The 22,273-nt window shown below is 43.9% G+C and overlaps 1 protein-coding gene across 1 annotated transcript; it reads right to left on the bottom strand.

Moving 5' to 3' along the window:
• Nucleotides 1–1,185: 1,185 nt before the first annotated feature.
• LOC127772178 (WAT1-related protein At5g64700-like) lies at nucleotides 1,186–21,716 on the bottom strand. Its single transcript, XM_052298172.1, has 7 exons — nucleotides 21,481–21,716; nucleotides 2,833–2,898; nucleotides 2,586–2,702; nucleotides 2,063–2,306; nucleotides 1,765–1,923; nucleotides 1,502–1,653; nucleotides 1,186–1,393 (listed from the first exon to the last, which is right to left on the bottom strand). The coding sequence occupies exons 1-7, from the start codon at nucleotides 21,654–21,656 to the stop codon at nucleotides 1,186–1,188; spliced, it is 1,122 nt and encodes a 373-aa protein (XP_052154132.1). The 5' UTR covers nucleotides 21,657–21,716.
• Between the last annotated feature and the right edge of the window lie 557 nt (nucleotides 21,717–22,273).

Below are 22,273 nucleotides of genomic sequence, written 5' to 3'. Positions count from 1 at the left end.
TCCAAATGGCATACGATGGAGGTATTGTGTGCGTATGGGATGTGGAGTTGAATTTGGAAGGAGTCCAAATTTGGTATGGTTGGTTATGTAAAGTTTGTTTCTTGTACTAGAGGGTTTCCTAAGGTGTTTAGGACTTCTAGTATGAGTTTGGTTCGTGGCTTTAGGTTGCCTACCTCGGATATAAATAGAGGGGGAGCGTGAGACTTCCCGGTATCGCTTTAGAGAGCAATTCAGTTGAATTTTGAGTTAGGGTTTTGAGTTTAGTCGAAATTTTTGTAAGGAGTGTTGTTTGTGTACTTTGTAAACACAAAGAGAATCAATAAAGTCGTCATCTACTTTAAGAGTTCTTCGATTTGTGTTTCACCGGGTTTCGGCAGTCTAACTGGTGATATACCAGCGGTCAGACCGGCGGCTAGGCGGCGGTCAGACCGGCGGGAGCAAGGCGGTCAGACAGGCGGTGGCAACAGGCGCGGCAGGCGACTTCGGCGGTCGGATCGGTTGATCTATATCGGTCAGACCGGCGGCATTTGAGCGGTCAGACCGGCAGATCAATCTTGGTCAGACCGACTTCCATCGATTTCGAGGGTAACTTTTATTTCCGCTAAAAGTTTTTGGTTTTTGGGTATATCAACCATTCACCCCCCCTTTGGTTGGCTTAGTTATTGTGATTCGATCCTACACTTTCTACTATTTTTTTCTGTATATATGTTAACCACAGCTTTTGTATACATGAAAATGTTTCAAAAAGCACTACAGCAGCTCACCACCATATTCATGCATCATCAAGCTTCATCACCAAATCAGTCCAGCATGTACAGAATGCACAGCAGGAACTCCTCGGTCGTAGCAGCACATGCATCACGAATCACCATGCTGATTCAAATGCTGCAGCTCGTACAACTCCAGGTGCATCACATATTCCTGCACATATAAATTGAGTTGATTTTCTTAAACAAATATCTAGACAATTACACCGATTATTCTACATAATTTGGCCTGTCTAAAATGACCTAACCATAAGCCAAATTACGCTATTAACAGCCGATTAGACTGGTATATTCCTGGATACACAAGTAACACAACACCCGAGTCTTATATTATACATATTCTATTTATATGAGTTATCCTCTGTAACCAGTCGGATAACCTAATCCTGTGGATATATGGTACCCATAATCTCCACATTTATAGTTCTTGGACGTGCAAAGCTGCTGAGCCTGTCAACGTTGATTGTTTGTCCTGATCTGTTGTACTATGTTGTTCCTCTCCGAGGTAGATCTGTGTAGACTTCTCAATATTGTCACCGGTGACATCATCAGTCTCATTACCTTCTTTGCTCTTAGCCCACAGCATGGTGTAAAGACTTCCGACCAGCAAAATTCCACCCAAGATGCTGCCAATAAAGGAAGAGCGGAAAAGGAAAGTTTGTTTATTTCAGCATGTTTTTATAATATTGCACCTTTGATCAGCTGACAATGAGTATATATATGATTTAATTTACCTGCCAAGGTGAACAATCTCTCCAAGAAAGAAGGATGAGCAAAATATTGTGAACACGAAACAGAGTGGCGTCCAGGAGGCGAAGAACATGGGGCCTCTCATCTCTAGGCACCATGTTTGCAGGTAGTAGGACACTCCCGTCACCATAACACCCTGAAGCAAACCACCAGTCGTCTAATAGTTAGATGCGTGTGCCGAAGACCACGTCAATAGTGAATACGCTAGTGGAAGAGGATGACTGAAAATTTTATGTGCTGAACTTACCGAGTATATGATGGCAAGCAAGCTGATGTCGTATCTTAGCTTCCATCTGGAGAAGTCACGCTCTGCGACCACCGCGACGACAAACGACTGCACCGTACTGAACAGGCACTGAATCACAGTCACTACCATTTTATCTGGATATTCCTTTTGCACTGCTGCCTACAAAGTCAATGCATAGTCAACAGACAAGGAGTAGAGACCGCGATTCGTCAGCAATTTCAGCAGTGGATTGATGCAGACAAGCATGCAAGAACAACTCAGATTTTTTTTTGCTGAATAACTAAATATGCATGCGGACCTGAAAAATGAGCCACAAAGACCAGCACATGTTGGCGACCACCATAAGGAATGTCCATTTGATCCACACACCCCTCGGAACTACTGTTTTCGAGCCTGCATTAGAGGCGAAGGCACGGTGATGGTTGATAGGTCTTATGGACGGGCCGGTGAAGAAGGCGATGGTGAAGACTCCAGCCAGGCAGAGTGCTACACTAGTGACCTTGGATATGCCTGAAGGGCTCCTCAGCTTCACATACTCCATCCTGGCAAGCAACATCTCAATCCTGGTATTATATGTACTACTCCATCCATTCAAATTTTATGGCAGTTTGGTTTTTCATGATACGGTACTTTTATTATGTGTGTTGATATAGTGTATATCTAAATATGTATATCAAAATTTATGTGTTCAGAAAAGTCAAAACATCTTATAATTAATATTTGCACAACTAACTTAAATCTATTTACGGTACATTCTGAAGATAGGCTTTAGTGATGTCTCATTTAAGAGGTGGTGGGCTATGATATTGATGATGATAAACCTCAAAAGCACCGCCAAGAAGAAGGTGATGGCTGGGAGTGAGCTGTCTACTGCAGATACCACCGTTGCAGAGGTGAACTTGAGGCTTACATGGTACAGATTTACCCCAAGCGTAATCCTGAAAAGCAATTTCCGTAGGTAAACCAGGGACTAATTAAACTCTTGACATGGCATGATTATACAATCAATCGTTTTTTTTTGTATTTTTTTGTACCAATAAATTAGAGTTTGCAAAGATGAGCACATACCCGATTAAGGCACAGAAGAAGAGCTTTATGAGCACCCCAAGTGTTATGACAGGTCGTGATTTTTTCCTACAAATATAATCAAACAGACCTGTATTTCTCAACTAATCAAACAATATATATATGAGTTGGATAATATGAACCTAGGTGCATATGCACCAACAATATGCACCAAACATATACGTGCGCGGATTTTAAAGCTTGGTCCATTTAGCCCATGGTAAAATGTACCTATCTTCTTTTGTCCCCTTCTAGTGAGAGGGATGGTACACAATGCAATTTCAATGACTGAAAAGCTCTTTAAGTAGTACTACAGTGCAATTCAATGTGTGGTTTTTGGTTTTCCATTTTTTTTAGCTATGGTAGTTATAATGCATTGCTCTCTGATCTCTACAACTCGGACGGTTGATAGTGTTAAGTTGTGATCCAAATTCAATTGCACACGTATAAAGGCCAACTTCGGAGGAGTGAAGCGGAGGACCGTCGCCGAAGGCTTTGTGGAGTTGATTCTTGCATTAACATGTTTTGTGACAGTCAAAGTGCAATATACCTCATTAAAGATCAGATGATCCATGAGAGGACAAATCACATTGATATCAAGTACCATTACGTTCGCGATGTAGTCGCACAAGGCAAGCTAAAGGTATGCAAGTTAAGTACTTATCATAATTCTGCTGATATGATTGTCAGGGTTATGGATAAGGCATACCTCCTACCCTATGACTTACGGAATGCACCGATAAGGTATACCTTCACGTACACAGATCGTTTCCATGTATACCGTTTGGAATTTGTTCCAAATTACAGAAAATATCTCTATGGGTCAAGCGATTTCTAAAGTCCTACTTGGAAGAGATAGAGTTTCTGTTATATCATGCCAGATCAAATATCCTCAGGCCTTACTTGGGGTTCAAGATGATCTACGATATAAAAGGGACCCCTAGGGAGGGGCGGAAGGCATTGAATTTCATTGCCAACACACCCACCATAGTCTACGAAGACGGAGTACGCGCACCATAGTCTATGAAGACGGAGTACGCGGAGCTAAGTTGCCGGGAGATCTTGTCGAACTCATCGACTAAGATCTCATCAGTATCATTTGTTTGATCTACTCTTTTTGTAATATGTTCTTATCATCAATCCCATATAAGCTGGACTAGGGCTATTAGCTGACAAGGGGCCTAAACCAGTATAATTCTTGTCTTTTGTCTGCTTGATGTCGTACTACATAGACCCTCGTTCCAGCGTACCCCAATACTCAACTCATCCGGTCCACGAGTATCACTCGTTAATAGTGGCGCGTCAGGTAGAGGGACTTGGTGCTCAAGGTTCTGCTAGTATGACTTCAAGCCTTCCCGACAGCAGTGCCAACACCGGCGTCGATCAAGGAGCTTCTACCTCGACATCGTTGGTGTGGACTCAAGTGGGATCTATTGTCTTTCCGGTCTACATTGTTACGCCAATCTCGACTGGCCCAATCATTGTTGGGAACGAGAAAGGCATGGCTACGACTCCGAGAAACGACACCCCGTCGACGATTCCTCCCACACAAGTGGAGAACAGAGATCTTGGTGTCCTGTTCATAAGACAATCAAGCATACTCTCGAGGACTGCCCGGTGATACTCCATGTGAAGGTTGAACTCTACGCTTGCTGGGAACGTTGGATTCAGCACACTTCACCAACAGGAGCCACCTATTGTCCGATTCACAAATCCAGATCTCACGATCTCACAAGCTGCAAGATCATCCTCCGGACATTTAAACCGCCGCATCATCGCGTCCAACAACCACGAGTTAAGGCTCTGTGTGTTGCCAAGGAGCGGGATGCAGCGCCGACTTCAGATTGGTTCGTGGGATATTTCGGCACCAATCCAAACGAACCATCTGTGCTACACCTTTTGGAAGACTACGAATCCTCTTCGAAGTCACCACGAGATGTAAACGTGGTCGATAACGCCGAGACAAGCGCGTCCGCAGCAGTGAGAATGCTTGCTCAGCAGTTGCAAAACCTAGATGCGATATTGAGGGAAAGTCCTTTTGATCAGGTGACAAACGCAGACGTCGACCAACGGGCGACGTGACTGCGGGAGACCGTGAGCAAGCTCAATACCGCATTCACTGATGCAGCAGTCGAGCATGAGCCACGCGATCAGCACCGAGGGAACAGCGAGCCATCCACCAAGAACGCAGAGGGACAAAATCCCAACGGAGAACATCCCTCCGGTAATCGATCACCTCGGGCGACGCGAGAACCCACTCCACCACGTCACGAGAATCGTGATCTCCGCAAACACTTAGACAACCGACGGAGAGACAGAAGGGATTGGAACGATAATGATCGTCATTAGCATCGTTCCCCTTCTCACCGTGAAGAGAACACTACTCATCGACGACATCGTCACCGCTCCCCTTCGCGACGAGGAAGGAACGATGATCGAGGAGGTGGCCGTAACGAAGATCAAGGCTGGCGGGCCCATATCGACCGCCGCAATTACGCCAACAACAACCAGCAGGATCAGGGGGCCAATCGCCAAGATCAGGAGTGAGACGACAACAACCGACGAGATCGCAATTCCCAATCTCCCGCACCTAGTCGAGATCGAGGACGCAATCATCATTCGAGAAGCCTGGCTCCTGAACCAAGTGAGCCCTCATCCTCATCCTCGTCATCCTCCTCATCAGATAGACCTCCCCGGTGACGTCATAACCACGGGCCGCCTTCCGTCCCAGGAGGTAGATGAGAGCATTCACACCCTCACTCTGAAATGTGCGATGGCCCAAGAAGTTTCGACCAGGAGCAATCGAGAAATATGATGGAATTACATACCCAGAAGAATTCCTGTAAGTCTACTCCACAATTCTCTACGCTGCTGGTGTAGACGACAACACACTGCCAAATTATTTACCAGCTGCATTGAAAGGATCTGCTCGCTCGTCGCTAGTCCACCTCCCGTACCACTCAATCTCCTCAGGGGAAGACTTGTGGCAGTAGTTCGTCGCTAACTTCCTTGGAACTTACAAGCGCCACGCAATTGAGGACGACCTACATGCTCTAATTCAGAACCCAGGGGAATCATTGAGGGACTATATTCAGCGCTTCAATGAGTGCAGGAATATGATCCCCGAGATCACCGATGCTTCTGTTATCCTTGTATTCAAGTCAGGCGTCCGAGATCGATACACCACCCAGGAGTTGGTGACACGACAAATCACATATGCTCGGAAGTTGTTCGAAATTATCAATGGATGTGCCCATGCAGATGATGCTTTAAGGCGAAAGGAGGGAAAGAGCAAGGCGAGCAAGGAAAAGAAATCAACCAACAGAGATGCACCAGAGGCTATCAAAAAGAAAAGTCGCAAAAGTGGGAAGTGCAAATCTTCGGGAGAGGTCCTCACTACTGAACAAACGGACCCACCTAGGCGCCCAATCCCCCAAAATGATGACTCACGCAAGCAATAGTGCCCAATACACAAGACTAACAATCACGCCATGGAAGATTGTTACGTCTTCAGAAAGGAGCTCGCGAGACAACTAGCGATCGAGAGAGGGAAACAAGTTCGTGTCGTCGAAACGGCTGAGGAAGCCGCCACTCTTGACTCTGACTCCGCTTTCCCAGAGTACGACCTCCATGTCTCTCACATCTTTGGCGGCTCTACATCGTACACCTCAAAGAGGGGGTACAAGAAGGTAGAACGCGAAGTCTGCTCTACATCGCAGGCGGCCACTGCCAAGATGAAATGGTCTTAGCATAAGATAGAGTTCTCAGAGGCAGACCACCCCAAGATCGCAACCACAACAGGTAGATATCCGATCGTGGTCAAACCCACTATTCGGAATATCAAGGTGGCACGGGTTCACATTAACGGCGGGAGTTCAATCAACTTACTCTTCGCCAGTACTTTGGACGTTATGGGGATACCACGAAGCGAGCTGACGCCCATAGATCAGCCCTTCCATGGAATCACCCAGAGTCATCGTGTAAATTGTTGCGTAAAATCACGTTACCCGTCACCATCGGACAAGCCAATAACTTCCGAACAGAGTAGATCACCTTTGATTCGCAGAGTTCGATACTGTGTACAACGCCATCATTGGGAGAACTACTGTCGCGAAGTTTATGGCAGCGTCCCACTGCGCTTACTAGGTACTCAAAATGCCAGGACCAAAAGGGACAATCACTATCCAGGGAAACACTAAGTTGGCGGTACAATGCGACAAGCGGAGCCTCGACATGGTCGAGCATACTCGCAACCCGTCTGCCACAACTCAGCATCCCAGGAAAGTGAGAAATCCCAACAAGACGCCAAAACTAGACGGCGCCATCAAGATCATCCTGTTGTCTAGCTCCAACCCTGACAAGACACTCAGGATAGGGGCTACACTGGATGATAAATAGGAACTCGCGCTCATCACCTTCCTCCGCGAACATGTCTGCCAGTCGGCGCCATCAAGATCATCCCGTTGTCTGGCAGATGTGTTCGCTTGGCAACCGTCAGACATGCCGGGAGTTCCAAGGGATGTGATTGAGCACAAACTGATAGTGCGACCCGACGCCAAGCCAGTTAAGCAAAAACTACGGGGATTCACACCCAATCGAAAACAGGCCATATGAGAAGAACTCGAAAAGCTTCTCAAAGCTAGCTTTATCAGAGAAGTCCACCATCCAGAGTGGCTCGCTAATCCAGTAATGGTACGCAAAGCCAACGGGAAGTGGAGGATGTGTGTCGACTACACCGATCTCAACTAGGCATGCCCCAAGTACCATTTCCCTCTCCCTCGAATAGACCAACTGGTGGACTCAACAGCCGGTTGTGAGTTGTTAAGTTTCCTTGACGCTTACTCCGGCTACCACCAAATCAGCATGGCAAAGGAGGACGAGGAGAAAACAGCGTTCATCACACCCTTTGGTGTATTCTGCTATACCAAAATGCCATTTCGATTAATAAGCATAGGCAACACGTATCAGCGCAGGATCCAAGGAGCACTTAGCGACCAGCTCGAACGAAATGTCGAAGCTTACGTGGACGACATCGTCGTCAAAACCAAGACGGGCGATTCATTGATCGACGACCTAAGGGAAATGTTCGACAACCTCCGAAGATATCAAATGAAACTCAACTCGGAGAAGTGCACGTTCGGAGTACCGTCAGGGAAGCTTCTCGGCTTCCTAGTCTCAGGACGAGAATTGAAGCCAATCCCGAGAAGATCAGGGCAATCGAGAACATGAAGTCGCCCACAAGCCTCAATGAGGTCCAGCGGTTGACAGGATGCATGGCTTGGTTAAGCCACTTCGTCGCAAGGATAGGAGAATGAGGACAAGCTTTCTTCGCCCTGCTCAAGAAGCAGGACAAATTCGAGTGGACCCAAGAGGTCGAGAACGCGTTCATCGTGCTCAAACGCTACTTGTCAAACCCCTCTGTATTCATTGCCCCACAAATTAATGAAGAATTATTCATGTATATCGCTGCCACGCCTTATTTTGTGAGTACGGTTATCGTCGTAGAGAGGGAAAGAGTACAATACCCGGTGTACTACGTCAGCAAGGCCCTCCACAACGCAAAAACTACATACCCACAAATAGAAAAACTGCTTTACGCTGTGATCATGATATCAAGAAAGCTATGCCACTACTTCCAAGACCACAAATTCATTGTCGTCTCTTCCTTCCCTTTGGGAGAAGTCGTCAGAATAAAGACATTGTTGGCCGGATCGCTAAATGGGTAGTCGAGCTAAGCCAGTTTGATGTCCACTTTGTACACAGGACAACCATTAAGTCACAAGTCTTGGCCGATTTTGTAGTCGACTGGATTATCCCAGAGGATAGACCAAACGGTCAAACAGATAACAAAACTTGGACTATGGCATTCGACAGTGCGCTCAACAGCCAAGGAGCAGGAGCCGGGTTCATCTGGACCAGTTCAAGCATGCAATTCACCTCAACTTCTGGGCAACAAACAACAAGGCCGAGTACGAAGGTCTACTCGCGGGGATAAGAGCAGCCGCTGCACTTGGTGCCAAGCGACTAATCGTGAAAGGAGATTCCGACAAGCCTCCGAGAGACCTACGGGAATTTCAGCTAGGGACGCCTAGAGCAGATAAGGTCTTATCGGATTCTAAGAGCCAAACGACCATGTAAAACCGGGTCACGTAAGAGTGCTCAACGGTGGCGCATTAACTATGCCGTGTAAACGGAAATTGATTTTTCCAACTTCACGGCTGGGGGCTAGTTTCGAGTCATTGAGCCTCCTCCTCGGAGAATGGGTTTTCTCTCACGACAATGTTGGGAGCTAAGGAGAGTATCCTACTCAATAACAGCCAAAACACGGCCTGTATAATGAGTGGTACTTAACACATCCTGCTTAAATATTTAGCAAATAGATTTAAGTTCCGATTACAAATTCTTAATAGAAACATTCATATATATTACAAATTCTTCCCTAGACATTTTCCTACAAGAAGGGAAGTCTACCATAATGGCCATTGCTAATTCATTGACGAGAAGACCTTTTCGGCTAGAGGAGTGAGGGAACACGCCAGGTAGCGAGGGAACACGCCAGGTGATCAACTTCGCTCGCCGACAACCGAAAATGACTGAAACCCCCACACAGGAACTCGACGTTCATCGGCGGACAATGATCTCGGATGCAGGCGAGGACGTGGCCCCGGCGTAGCGACTAGCACGACGACACTCCTCCTTTAGGCAATTAACGATCCGCTGCCCGACACCCTCCAGCTGGGCACACGCACCCCTCATCCAAGATAAGCAGCCGGCAGTCGTCTCCTCGGGGTCTGCGCGTTCAATCTTGAGCTGGCGACAAATCTCTGTCATAGCACTGTAGCACCTCTTCAAGTACGTGTTCAACCAGACCTCGCGCCCTCGGAGCGTTTCGACAGCCTGGTCCTTTTTCACGACCACGACGGATCGCTCGAGCTCTGCCACCTCAAACTTCATCCTCCAATAGAGAACCTACCGATCTCGTTTGGCGATTGTGTCCTTGAGATCTACGAAGGGCAAGGGTTCAGAGGAATTCGCCTCTTAAAGAGGATAAAAAACTCAAGAGCAAATATCCTAAGATATCCCACCTGAGATCTCTCGGAGGAGCGGGACTACGCCGAGACCCGACGGGCCAGGGACCGCGCCTGTATCCTCAGACACAACGATGTCCCTAATGACATCGGGAGCAGGCATCCCGACTAGTAAAAGTTGGTCAGTCATCACGACATTAGGACATCCACCTTGCTAGACATCCTCGGAATCAACACATCTACGAAAATGAAAACACGCTACGAATTAACAAGTTAAAGGCATAAGGAGAAGGGAGGTTTTCCACCGAGGACAGGAGAAAAGCGTTTGTACAAAAGGAGCATGATACAAGAAAAAGATTACTCCTCATAAAAGGGGAGGACGCTCTCCCCGAGATCTTTCACCTCAGACATCACGTCCTCGCGAGTGGCATCCGCCGCCCCCTTTGACACGATCTCTTTGAGATCGACATTAGGGAGAGCAAGCCTCACGCAAGCGAGAACATGACCTTGGTAGCATGCTGGGACGGGATGAAAGACGTCATGCCGCACGCCAGGGCCAGCTGGTGCAGGCTGGTGAAGCTCTTGCGGTGCGAGTCGCGGATGGAGTGGATGTGCTCCCGCATGTCGTTCATCTTCTTCTCCAGGCCCTAGCGCTGCATCTCATTGCCGGCCACGATTCCCTTCATCTTCTGAAGGTCGTCGTGGGCAACTTCGAGTTCGCTCTCTAGCTGAGGCACCCTCCCATCCGACGCTGTCGCACGGGCGGCCACGCGGTCCATCTGGGCTGCCACCTCCCAAGAAGTGTTCTCGAGACTAGTCGCCACCTCGTCACCGCTCTGGGCAGAGATCACTGATGCTTTCTTGCCGACATCAAGAAACACCCTCAGTAAACCTGAGACATGACAACAGAAGGGATCGAGGATTTCACTTACTTGTCGGTGGCCCTCTTCAGTACTCTCCTCTTCGGAGGAGGAGGGAGACCGCTCGTGTCCTGAGTAAGAGAGTAAATTACAAACTCATTCCATTACCTCGCAAAAACCAGCAAGATGAGAACGCTGAGCCTTATCTCGGAGCCGCTGGACTTCTGCCGAGACCCTGCATTGCCACTCATTCGGGCCTAGGGCTTCCTCTTAATCGCGCTGCCTCCTGCAGCAGCAGGGCTGGAGGAAACAACAACAACCTCCACCGTAGCCTTCTCCTTGAGGAAGGCGGAGGCCTGATGATCGACAATAGGGCCGATGACGTCTGTCAGTGGCAGAACCTGCAGGAGTTGAGGTCACTTTGATTCCTCATCGGATGATGATGCGAAAGGCATTTGTTTTTCACTCACATTGATGGCAGCAGCCTTGTCATCCGTCGGCTTGTCACAGAGAGATGTCGGCAGCTTGTCAGCCGCTAAGGCAGGGCTGATGAGGATGTCTTTGACCCGTTGCATCACGACATCGGCGGGAAGAACTGAAACACAAGAGGACATGCGAAAACAAATCAAATCACGAGAACAAGATCGTTGTCAAAATCGAGAAAGAGACGACGACACGAGAAAGAGTACCCCGTGACGAGATCCACATCACATCAAGAGATCCCTCGAAATCGAGCGCGGGGTGAGCGTGGGCTTGCAGTGGTTGGATGCGTCGGGTGATGAAGTCTCGAGCGACATCATACCCGGTCAGCCCCTGTTCACGCAAACCTTTGATAATGTTCGCGAAGGCCTCAAGGGAGGGAGTCAGAGGAGGTCTAGAGGTCCAGCAGTCTTGGCGAATGGGGTGGTCCTCAGGCACAAAAAGTACCAGGTCGAGTTCTTCAAGATCGAGGTAGAACCACTTCGATCACCATTTGGTCTGGGATGTGTGGCATTGAAGAGATATATATCGCTTTCATGCCATCACGCAGGCGGAATCCACAACATCCCGAAATCCTGCTGGCTTCCATCCACCGGAGTTCATAAAAGAAACAAAAAAGGTCTAGGAAAGGCACTCCCCCAATGTAGGCCTCATAGAGATGAGCAAATATGCTCAGGAAAGCAATGGAATTGGGGTTGAGGTGCAAAAGGGAAAGACCGCAGAAGTTTAAGATCACTAGAAGAAATTCCAAAGGCGGTGGCAAAAAACCACAGTGGACGAAGTCCTCTACCACTACCATGCGGACGAAGATTAGGGCTCTTTTTGGGAGAGGCGAAAGGTTTCGAGACTGCTGGAGGGCTGGAGGATTTTTCGGCAAACAGACTCGAAATGGATCCCAAAATCCCTTTAAATAAGCACACTACCTGATGGTTCATATTCCAAGGAAGGAGAGAGATTGCCGCCAAAAATTTCTGAGGCCCGTTGGCGGCGGTTGTTCAGACTCTACAGTTTAAATTCATATTCGAACCGTTGGACTCCCTCTAGCGTTGTCGATAACTTCTTGTCTCTACTGTTCTACATCGAGATCGACCAAGCAAGTACGACAAGCCGCTAGTAGGAGAAGTCGCGGGCGACAACGTGAATTCATTTAAGTTGAAGTCGGGGGCTACTGTCAGGGTTACGGATAAGGCATACCTCCTACCCTACGACTGATGGAATGCACCGATAAGGTATACCTTCACGTACATAGTTTGTTTCCATGTATACCGTTTGGAATTTGTTCCAAATTACGAAAAATATCTCTACGGGTCAAGCGATTTCTAAAGTCCTACTCGGAAGGTATAGAGTTTCTCTTATATCGTAGCAGATCAAATATCCTTAGGCCTTACTTGGGGGTCAAGATGATCCACGGTATAGAAAGGGACCCCTAGTGATGAGGATACAACTAAGTCGGATATAACCATGACTACCTTATGTATTAATCAACCAAACGAGTATATGTTCTACATTAAATTTACTTGTTATATATTTGAACAAACGTTGCTAAATTAGTTTTATGTGTTTTTGTTTGCACGCGTACTTGCTTGAGCGAAAGAAAAGAGACCGAGCGTAAGAAATGCATGGATGATTGAAGAAGTTGATTGGGCACCAAACCAAGACCTTCTCCAAGTCTTCTTTCATATCATCACGACACTTTTGGTCCATAGAAGATAAGAGATCAAGTTTTACACGTTTTGGATTCGGATTCGAGCCTCCTGACAGCATTAACTTCAAACAGACCTAGTCGGTGATCTAGAAGAAATTTTGGGGCCCATGAGTACTTGTTGGAAAGATTATGGAGTCTACTTTCATATTGTTTTGGAAAGATTATGGAGCTGCCGGGAATATGCAAAACAAACCACGTATCTCATCCAGTCCAACTGTGATTTGTGCTTTGGGCCTTGTAATAGTGTCGTGGGCTTAGCCCAATGGGGTGTGCGCCCTAGGGCAACTCTAGGACGTCCCTAATGATACTTAGTCAGTAGCTGTCATTGTTTCGAGTTGGGTTTTTCTTAGATTAATCTGTCAAGAACAGTTTCAGCACTAGATCGGTTTGTGGAACCCCAAATTCGAGTGCTTAATCATTCATATGCAATTGTGTTACAATCTATCTTGTTTTTGCTTGTGTTCTTCGATTCTTCACATGCAGGGATTAGCCTTCGGCGAGGTCAACCGGATTTCAACACGGTTGATAACCAGACAAATCGAATGCTTATCAATACCTATCGGAAGATCGGGACCTAACATCCCTCATCAGGTGGTATCAGATTCTGGGTTTCTCATGGTACAGCTCGATATTTCTTTTGGTTTCTTTGTTACGATGGATCAATTTTCTTTGCTCGAGAAAATGAAATTTATGCCAAAGCTATCTCTAGAAACTTGTCCTCGTGAGTATTTTGATTGCCAAGATGCGATTGAGAATTTTTTTGAGGGTCATGGTTTTCAATCAGTTGTAAAGATGTATTATGCAGAGAGACATTTGATAAAGATGTTTTGCTGTGGTGGCTTCATGTGGATGATCCTTGTCGGACATGGGAAGATATGACGTTTGTGTTGCGACGAAAATTTGTTTATTCACTTGATTCACTGGAAAAGGTTGTTGCTGCTGCTGTCCTACAATCTCTAGCTACCAAGCCAATTGATAGTTCTAAAGAATTCCGAGAAGAACATTCTCAGTTATTGCTAAAGGGTGCAGTGCCTGACCAGACAGTTATGCATGGGAGTGGTAATCTTTCTTCTACATCGGGGCTGCATGTTAGTGATTCTTCATGTGATATTCAGTCTGACCATAAAATTGATGATACTAATTATGCTTCAAATGGTTTATCTAGTATATTTCAGACTGCGTCAAAATTCAAGATAATATATGCAAACTAATTTTTGATGGTGGTAGTTTCACAAATGGTATTAGTTTAGATCTTGTGCATGCTTTGTCTTTGTCTACGCGGAGGCTTCCTATGCCGCATTATGTCCAGTGGATGAATTAAAGTGGTACACTCAAAATTACTCATAAGGCGAGAGTTAAATTCTCCATTGGAAAATATGTTGATATAGTGGACTGTGATATTGCACCAATGAGTGCTTGTCAATAATTGTTGGGTAGACCATGGCAGTTTGATCTTGATGCTACTCACGGTGGTCGTTCCAATAATTTTTCTTTTATGCACAAGGGCATACATCATGTGCTCAAACCGATGCCAGATACTGCTATTAAGGCTGCGGTGTTTGCTACTTTGAAAGTGAAGAAAAAAGCTACTGCTGTTACCTCAAAGCTGAGGACGAAAGAGGGAGAGAATGATGTGACTGTAAGTTCTAAAATTATTGCTTATGAAAGCTCCGGCGAGAAAGCAATTGCTCGCGCTTCTGAAGATGTTTCTTGTGGTGTGACAGTTCATACTCCAATGATTACTACTAGTGTCACTGAGTTTCCGATAATTACTGGTGATATCACTAGTAACATTCCAATAGTGACATCAGCTATTTCTGGAACTAAATATGAGGTTATTGGTACTTAAGGGAATTTTGATGGCAATTCTTCTTATGTTTCCACTTGCACCATTAAATATGATTTTACTATGCCATCCGAGACTACAATCAAAGCTTCTAATGTTGCACCAGAGAGTCAGGCCAAGGTAGAAAATGTTAAATATAAGTCAAAGCCGAGGACGGCTTTGTTTCAAGGAAGGGAGGATGATGTGCCCATGAATCATCGAGATGTTCATGGAGACATGACCAGCGATAATTCAAATATTGTAGCTAGTAATTTTCTAATACCATATGGTCTTCAATTTGGAGCTATTTATTTTGATGAGAAATATGTCAAAAATCTGGAGAAATTTACTAGCACTGGCCTATCATCAAATATATTTTTTAGAGGTGCTTTATTGCTTGGAAAAGGGAAGAAAAGAACAGCCAAGGAAATATGTCAATATGGAGACCATGCACGTGGAAATAAAGAGCCACTCAATCTGAATACGTGAACTTTATTTGGTTACTTGATTAGCAAGGTGATTAGCAATGTAGCCACATTATTTTAATATTTCCTACTGGGGGAAATCGTAACTAGCTAGCATGTGAAATTTAGTTTGCTTCATGTGTGTGTGCGTTGGACTCTTTGTGCCTGAGTCCTAGAGTCGATGGTTACTGCGAGCCATATAGCCGGACGCTAGTTGTCCCTGTAACAGATTAGATGAGATTTTATTTATGGAGTTAGTCCTCGCCGAGCCGCCGCTCGTGAAACCCTAGTGGGAGATCTCATCAGGTTCTTCGTCTTGAAGATTATCTTCCGGATTCTTGTTGATCTGTGTGAAGTGCGTAATCAAGCTGCTACAGTTTGGGTGCGTCGCTTGGAATTCTCAGAGTTCCCTCTCTTCTGATCGTGGTTCGTTGTGGCCGCGGGTGTAAGATTTATCTAGGGTTTGGATTGCATCATCTATTGTAAGCTGATCCCCTCTATCTGTCAATAATTTTGCTACAGCTCGTATTTGATTTCTGTCATCTCCATCGAGAGGGAATTTCTGCTGTGTTTCGCTAACTACTGTTCGGTAGAATTACGGCGATCTTTATAGTGTACTCGTTGCTGCTGTTGAGTTCGGAGATCGCATTATTTTATTGCTGAAATTTTGTACCGTGAAAGATTGGGCAGAATATTTTGGACATCGTAGGCATGTCGGTATCACCTAGGGAGGGGCACAACGCACCGAATTTCATCGCCAACACACCCCACCATAGTCTACGAAGCCAGAGTACGCGGAGCTAAGTCGCCGGGAGATCTCGTTGAACTCATCGACTACGATCGCATCGGTATCATCTGTTTCGTCTACTCTCTTTGTAATCTGTTCTCATCATCAATCCCATATAAACTACTCTCTTTGTAATCTGTTCTCATCATCAATCCCATATAAACTGGACTAGGGCTATTACCTGACAAGGGGCCTGAACCAGTATAATCCTTGTCTTTTGTCTGCTTGATGTTGTACTACATAGACCCTCGTTTCAACGTACCCCAATACTCAACTCATCCAGTCGACGAGTATCACTTGTCGACAATGATGACAAAAGCTAGTTCCTGTAGCTAAGTTTGAGCTTTGCTCAAGCTTAGTTAGTATAGTGGTTTAGCCCAAGAGGTTATTTGGCGCCGAAAGTGTTTTTCTTTGTTGTGTTCAGGGTGAAGATTTGATTTATGCTACAGGAAGGAATTTGTCTTAAGGTGTAGTTTGTTGAGTTGTGACCCAAATTCAATTGCACAAGTGTAAAGGACAACTTTGGATTGAGCGAAGCGGAGGCCCGTCGCCGAAGGCTTGGGCCAGAGTGAAGCATTATCCTTTTAGGGTTTCACCTTCATATATATTTCTTGTATGCCGCCGTTCGGTGTTGTAACCTCACCTAATATAGTGAAGATATTTGCTGGCTGGAGCCCGTGGTTTTTTCCCTCCTGCTTTGGGATGGTTTTCCACGTTAAATCTCGTGTCTTCTGTGATTAATCTATTGTTCTTTATCGTTTATTTGCCTATCGTTTCTTAACAAGTGGTATTAGAGCTTGTTTTCATATTAGGGTTTTGCGATGGCATCGATGAAGTATAATCTACCGCTGCTAGACTACAAGACAAGATTCTCATTGTGGCAAGTTAAGATGTGAACTCGCTGTGGCAAGTTAAGATTCGGGAAGAAGAAGAAGGATGAATGGACCACTGTGGAGAAGCGGAAGGATCGTAAGGCTCTATCCCTGATTCAACTTCATCTATCTATTGATATTTTGCAACAAGTGTTGCAGGAACGAACTGCTCTAGAAATTTGGCTCAAACTGGAATCGATCTGCATGTCTAAGGATCCAACCAGTAAGATGCATATGTAGATGAAGTTCTTCTCGCACAAGTTGCAGGAGACCGGTTCAGTGTTGAATCACATATCGGTCTTCAAGGAGATCGTTGCCGACCTACTATCGATAGAGGTACAGTTTGATGATGAAGATTTAGGTCTTCTACTATTGTGCTCACTGCCTAGTTCGTATGCAAATTTCCTTGACACCATACTATTAAGTCATGATGAACTAACCCTTTCGGAAGTGTATGAGGTACTCCAGAACAGGGAGAAGATGAGAGGTATGGTTCAGTCTGATATGTCGTCCTCCAAGGGCGAAACATTGCAGGTCAGAGACAGATTTGAGCAGGGAACCTACAACGGTAGCAACGGTCGTGACAAGAGCTAGAACGGTAGAGGCCGTTCGAAGTCCAGAGGCAAGAAGTTTTGTAAGTACTGCAAGAAGAAAAATCACTTCATTAAAGATTGTTGAAAGCTGCAGAATAAGGATAAAAGGAAATCCGATGGTAAGGCCTTTGTCATCTCGGGTGTTGAAAACTCTGATTCAGGAGACTGTCTTGTTGTTTTTGCTGGTTGTGTTGTTGGTCATGATGAATGGATGTTTGATATCGCATGTTCGTTTCATATCTGCATTAACAGAGATAGGTTCAGTTTTTACAAGTCTGCGCAGAATGGAGATGTCTTGCGTATGGGAGATGATAACCCGCGTGAAATCGTGGGCATTGGCTTCGTTCAGATCAAGACGCATGATGGCATGACACGCACGCTGAAAGATGTGAGACACATACCAAGGATGGCTAGAAATCTCATCCCTCTTAACACACTTGATGCAAAAGGATACAAATACTCCGGTTCAGGTGGAATTTTAAAAGTATCAAAAGGTTCTCTCGTTTATATGATAGGTGATCTGAATTCTGCAAAATTATATGTCCTTAGAGGAAATACATTACGTGGTTCTGTTACCGCTGCTGCTGTCCGGGCACCATGGTACCCCATATGGGTGTCCTTCATAGCATGGTGCCCGAGCACCATGGTATCAAATACACAAATTCGCTCAAATTTTTCAAAATTTTCGAATTGTGAGTATATACCTAGTTATAAGAATTCGATTCATACCTATACCTATCAACAAAACAACTCAAATTTAACTTTATTTCACAATCCATGATTACATACCTAACTAATTATATGTTTGGATGCTATATACCTAGAATCAAAATCTAACAAAAACAAGTTCAAATTCAGTTCAAACTTGCTTTGAACTAGTTAGTAAAAGTAGTTAATGTTAATACCTAAACATTTAAAAAACCATGGTGCTCCATGGTGCCTGGGCACCATGTTTGAAAATTGAGTATATACCTAATTCAAATAAGTATGAAATTGTTTAAAAATGTTTAAGTATTGACATTAACTACTTTAATAACTAGCTCAAAACAAGTTTGAACTAAATTTAAACATGTTTTTTTTGTTAGATTTTTGATTCTAGGTATATAGCATCCAAACATATAATTAGTTAGATATGTAATAATGAATTGTAAAATAAAGTTAAATTCGAGTTGTTTTGTTGCTAGTATAGGTATGAAATAAATTCTTATAACTAGGTATATTCTCATAATTTGAAAATTTTGAAACATTTGAGTGAATTTTGGCCAAATGGGGCACCATGGTGTATGGGCTCCAAACTCTCTCACCGTTGGATGTAATCCATATTAATTTTATTGGCTTGGGTGTTGATCTTAACGGGTACACCCGTTAATTATTAGGATATGGAATGAGTTATGCATGGAATAAAAGTTGCCACATGCTGTGGGCTAATTATGGTAGGTTGAATGCTATCATTAACTCTCTTTCTTTCCAATGTGCACGTACCTAAACTTGTTGTGTTCAAAAATTTCAGTCCAGCTAAATTGGGATATCTTAGAGTGTAAAGTATATATCCAAAAATTACGGGGTATGTACCCAGAAAATTTCGGAGTATATACCGATTTAATTTTCTATAAATCGGGTACATACTTGTTTAAGCTCGTTTAATTTGGACATATATATATAGGACACCATGGAGCACCAAACAAATATATATATATATATATATATATATATAAACTATTCTACACCTGGGGTATAGAATAGCTATTCTATACCCCCACCCCTCCCAAGGGCCAAACCCACCTCCCACCTCAGTCAAAGGTTGGTCAAAGCACCCCCACGTCGGTCAAAGTCCGATCAAACCGCCTACCAACTCCCCCTACAACCCACCTCTTCTCAGCTCTCGTCTCGCGGAATGGTGCAGTAACGCGACAGCCATCGTGCAGTAACGTTGTGTCTTACGTATAGTAACAACATTCAAATTTAGATGAAATATAGTCATGACGGATCTACTTTTGATAAGCACTTTTTTTCTAACATCATGGTGCAAAAGGTTTAAAAAAAGTCATACATCACATAAGAGATATTGTTATTCGAAGCTTGAGTTTTTTGGATCTTGACTCTCCACAAGTAGTAATACTATAGCATTACTACTCGTCACTACTATCTGTTATGCGTTACTACAATCCCATCGCGACGTTACTGTAAGTGTGCATTAAAGGCCATAAGTTTTGTAGTAACAATGCGTCTTACTGCAATTTTTGAGTAGTGTTACTGCATAAACATGCGGTAACGTGTATCTGCCATGTAGTAACACTTCCACTTTGTGCGGTAACAAGTATATTTAGCATGTGAGACTTTTAACCCATATTTTTCTTTTGATTCATGGTTTACTACAATGTCACCATAATGTTACTGCCAAAGGTGCAGTAACGTTCTATATATTCTAAAGTAACAAAGTGTTTTACTGCAGTTCTTAGATAGTGTTACTGCATAAACATATGGTAATGTATAACTGTCAGGTGGTAACGTGTATCTTCCGTGCAGTAACACTTTTACTTTTGTGCAGTAACAAGTATATAGTTAGCATTTGAGATTTTGAACCCATATATTTTTGTTTCAAAATCCTGATTTACTGCAATTCACCACAATATTACTGTCAAAAGTGCAGTAACGTCATACACATGTATACAGTAACACTATATTGAAGGGAGGAGACCGGTTTTCTTGAAAAGAGGAAGGATGAACGGTTTCTTGAGGAGGGGAGTACGTAGATGCATTTTGAAGTTTAAACCTCCACATGCAGTAACACTATAGCATCATTGTGAAAACGATTTTGAAAAATAATACATAACTTGTGAGATATTGCTTTTCAAATATTGGTATTTTGAACTTTAACACTCCATATGCAGTAACATAGTATGTAATTTGCAGTAACATGCGTATATACATGCAGACATGGTCTTATCAAATGTATAAAATTGTACAAAACACTCCTACATCAATCAGACCTCGCTCAAAGCCACCTACAGACTTCACCTATAGCCCACCTATTCGATCTTCATCTCGTAAAAATGACATAGTAAAACTATAATTATCGTGCAATAACATAGCTACTTGGAAGTGGTAACATGCACCTATTATGTGGTAACATTTCTACTTGTGTAGTAACTAGTATATGGTTAGCATGTGAGGTTTTAACCTATATATTTTTGTTTTGATTCCTGGTCTACTACAATTTTACTATGACATTATTACCAGAAATGCAGTAACGTCCTATGTGTTATACAGTAACTTCACGTGTTACTGTACTTTTACAACAATGTTACTGCTAGAGCATAGTAACATGTTATGAGTTTCGATAGTGAAAGATATTAGAATTGATAATCATATTACTTTCTCATAAAATTCTTGAAACAAATAGCATTATTAGATGAATTGGTTAGAAGAATGTGCTTTGAACTATAAGGTTATGGGTTCAAGTCTTGAATTTGGCAATTTATTTTTTATTTTCCTAGAAAAGAGAAAAAAATATTTCGGGCAGGAAAAAAAAGAAAAAAATGAAATAAAAAAGAGAGAGATCGGGAGGGAGGGAGCGAGAGAAGGGTGGAGGGAGGGAGGGAGGCGCGGTGGGGATGGGGAGGAGTGGAGGATAGAATAGTCTTTGTGTGTGTATATATATTCAAATTGTGAGTATATACGTAGACATAAGAATTTGATTCATACCTATATCTAGCAACAAAACAGCTCAAATTGAGCTTTGTTTCACATTCCATTACTACATAACTAACTAATTATATGTTTGGATGCTATATATCTAGAATCAAAATCTAACAAAAATATGTTCAAATTCAATTCAAACTTGTTTGAACTAGTTAGTAGATAAGTTAATGTTCATATCTAAACATTTTAAAAAAATCATACTCAATTTAATTAGGTATATCCTTAGTTTGAAACTTAGTGCCCAGGCACCATGAAGCCCTATTTAATTTTTTTATATATATATATATATATAGAGATAGATAGATAGATAGAGAGAGAGATGGGTTATTACATACCTTTGTAAAAGAGCTGTAGGCAGCAAGATGAGGGATCCAACTGCCTGGCGATAGAAGATGAAGATGTAGGTGTTCATCCCGTGGTTGAAAGCAGCTTTGGATATCACAAACATGCCAGTGAAAATCAGTTGGACGATGATGGCGATAACATAAGGCTTCATACTTGCTTTCACCATTTCGATCAAGCAACGGCAAGGCGTGCGTGGTGTTTGTGCGAGTGTGTTGTCTTCAGTGTGCGAGAGCGCCCATCTATTTGCTTCTCTCCACATCAACCTGGCACATCTATATATTTATATACAAAAAGAAGAAGCAGGCAGTATGCCGTCCTTGGCCGGATTGAACTTGACAGGGAATTGAGCAAAGCTTGTAGTGAGCCCAATCGTGTACCTACCACACTTGAGAGCTACCCTGTGGGCTGTTATATTTTCGGGCCAGGAGATGTAAACAGCAGCGGTGGCGTGGACTTGGACCGAGTGACGACACGCCAAGTATAAACCCAAGAGCACGCCTAGTGTAAACGCAAGAGCATGCCAATTGGTTTTCATAAGAGTAAAGTGCATGAGTGCGGGTGAGTCATCTAGATCCCTAAACTTTCAAAATGTATTTTCGGGTCCCGACCTTGTCTTGAGGTGTCATCGAGGTCCAAACGATATCTAACCCTCTCCATACGCTGATGTGGCATGCCATGATAGCACCTACGTCTTAGTCGGACCCACGTGTCAGTTACATAGAAAAAATAAAATTAAATAAACACATTTTATCCTCTCTACCTTAGAATTTTTATCTTTTTTTA

This window comes from Oryza glaberrima, chromosome 4 (assembly GCF_000147395.1).
Source record: "Oryza glaberrima chromosome 4, OglaRS2, whole genome shotgun sequence".
In the NCBI taxonomy this organism is placed as follows: domain Eukaryota; kingdom Viridiplantae; phylum Streptophyta; class Magnoliopsida; order Poales; family Poaceae; genus Oryza; species Oryza glaberrima.
The sequence above is the reverse complement of the archived record's forward strand: the minus strand, read 5'-3'. Positions and strand labels throughout refer to the sequence as shown.

Coding starts and splice junctions, on each gene's coding strand:
- LOC127772178 (XM_052298172.1), bottom strand. CDS start 21,656: ATGGTGAAAGCAAGTATGAAGCCTTATGTTATCGCCATCATCGTCCAA. Junction 2,703..2,832: donor TTCTTCTGTGCCTTAATCGG/GTATGTGCTCAT, acceptor ATTGCTTTTCAG/GATTACGCTTGGGGTAAATC. Junction 2,307..2,585: donor TTCTTGGCGGTGCTTTTGAG/GTTTATCATCAT, acceptor GTTGCTTGCCAG/GATGGAGTATGTGAAGCTGA.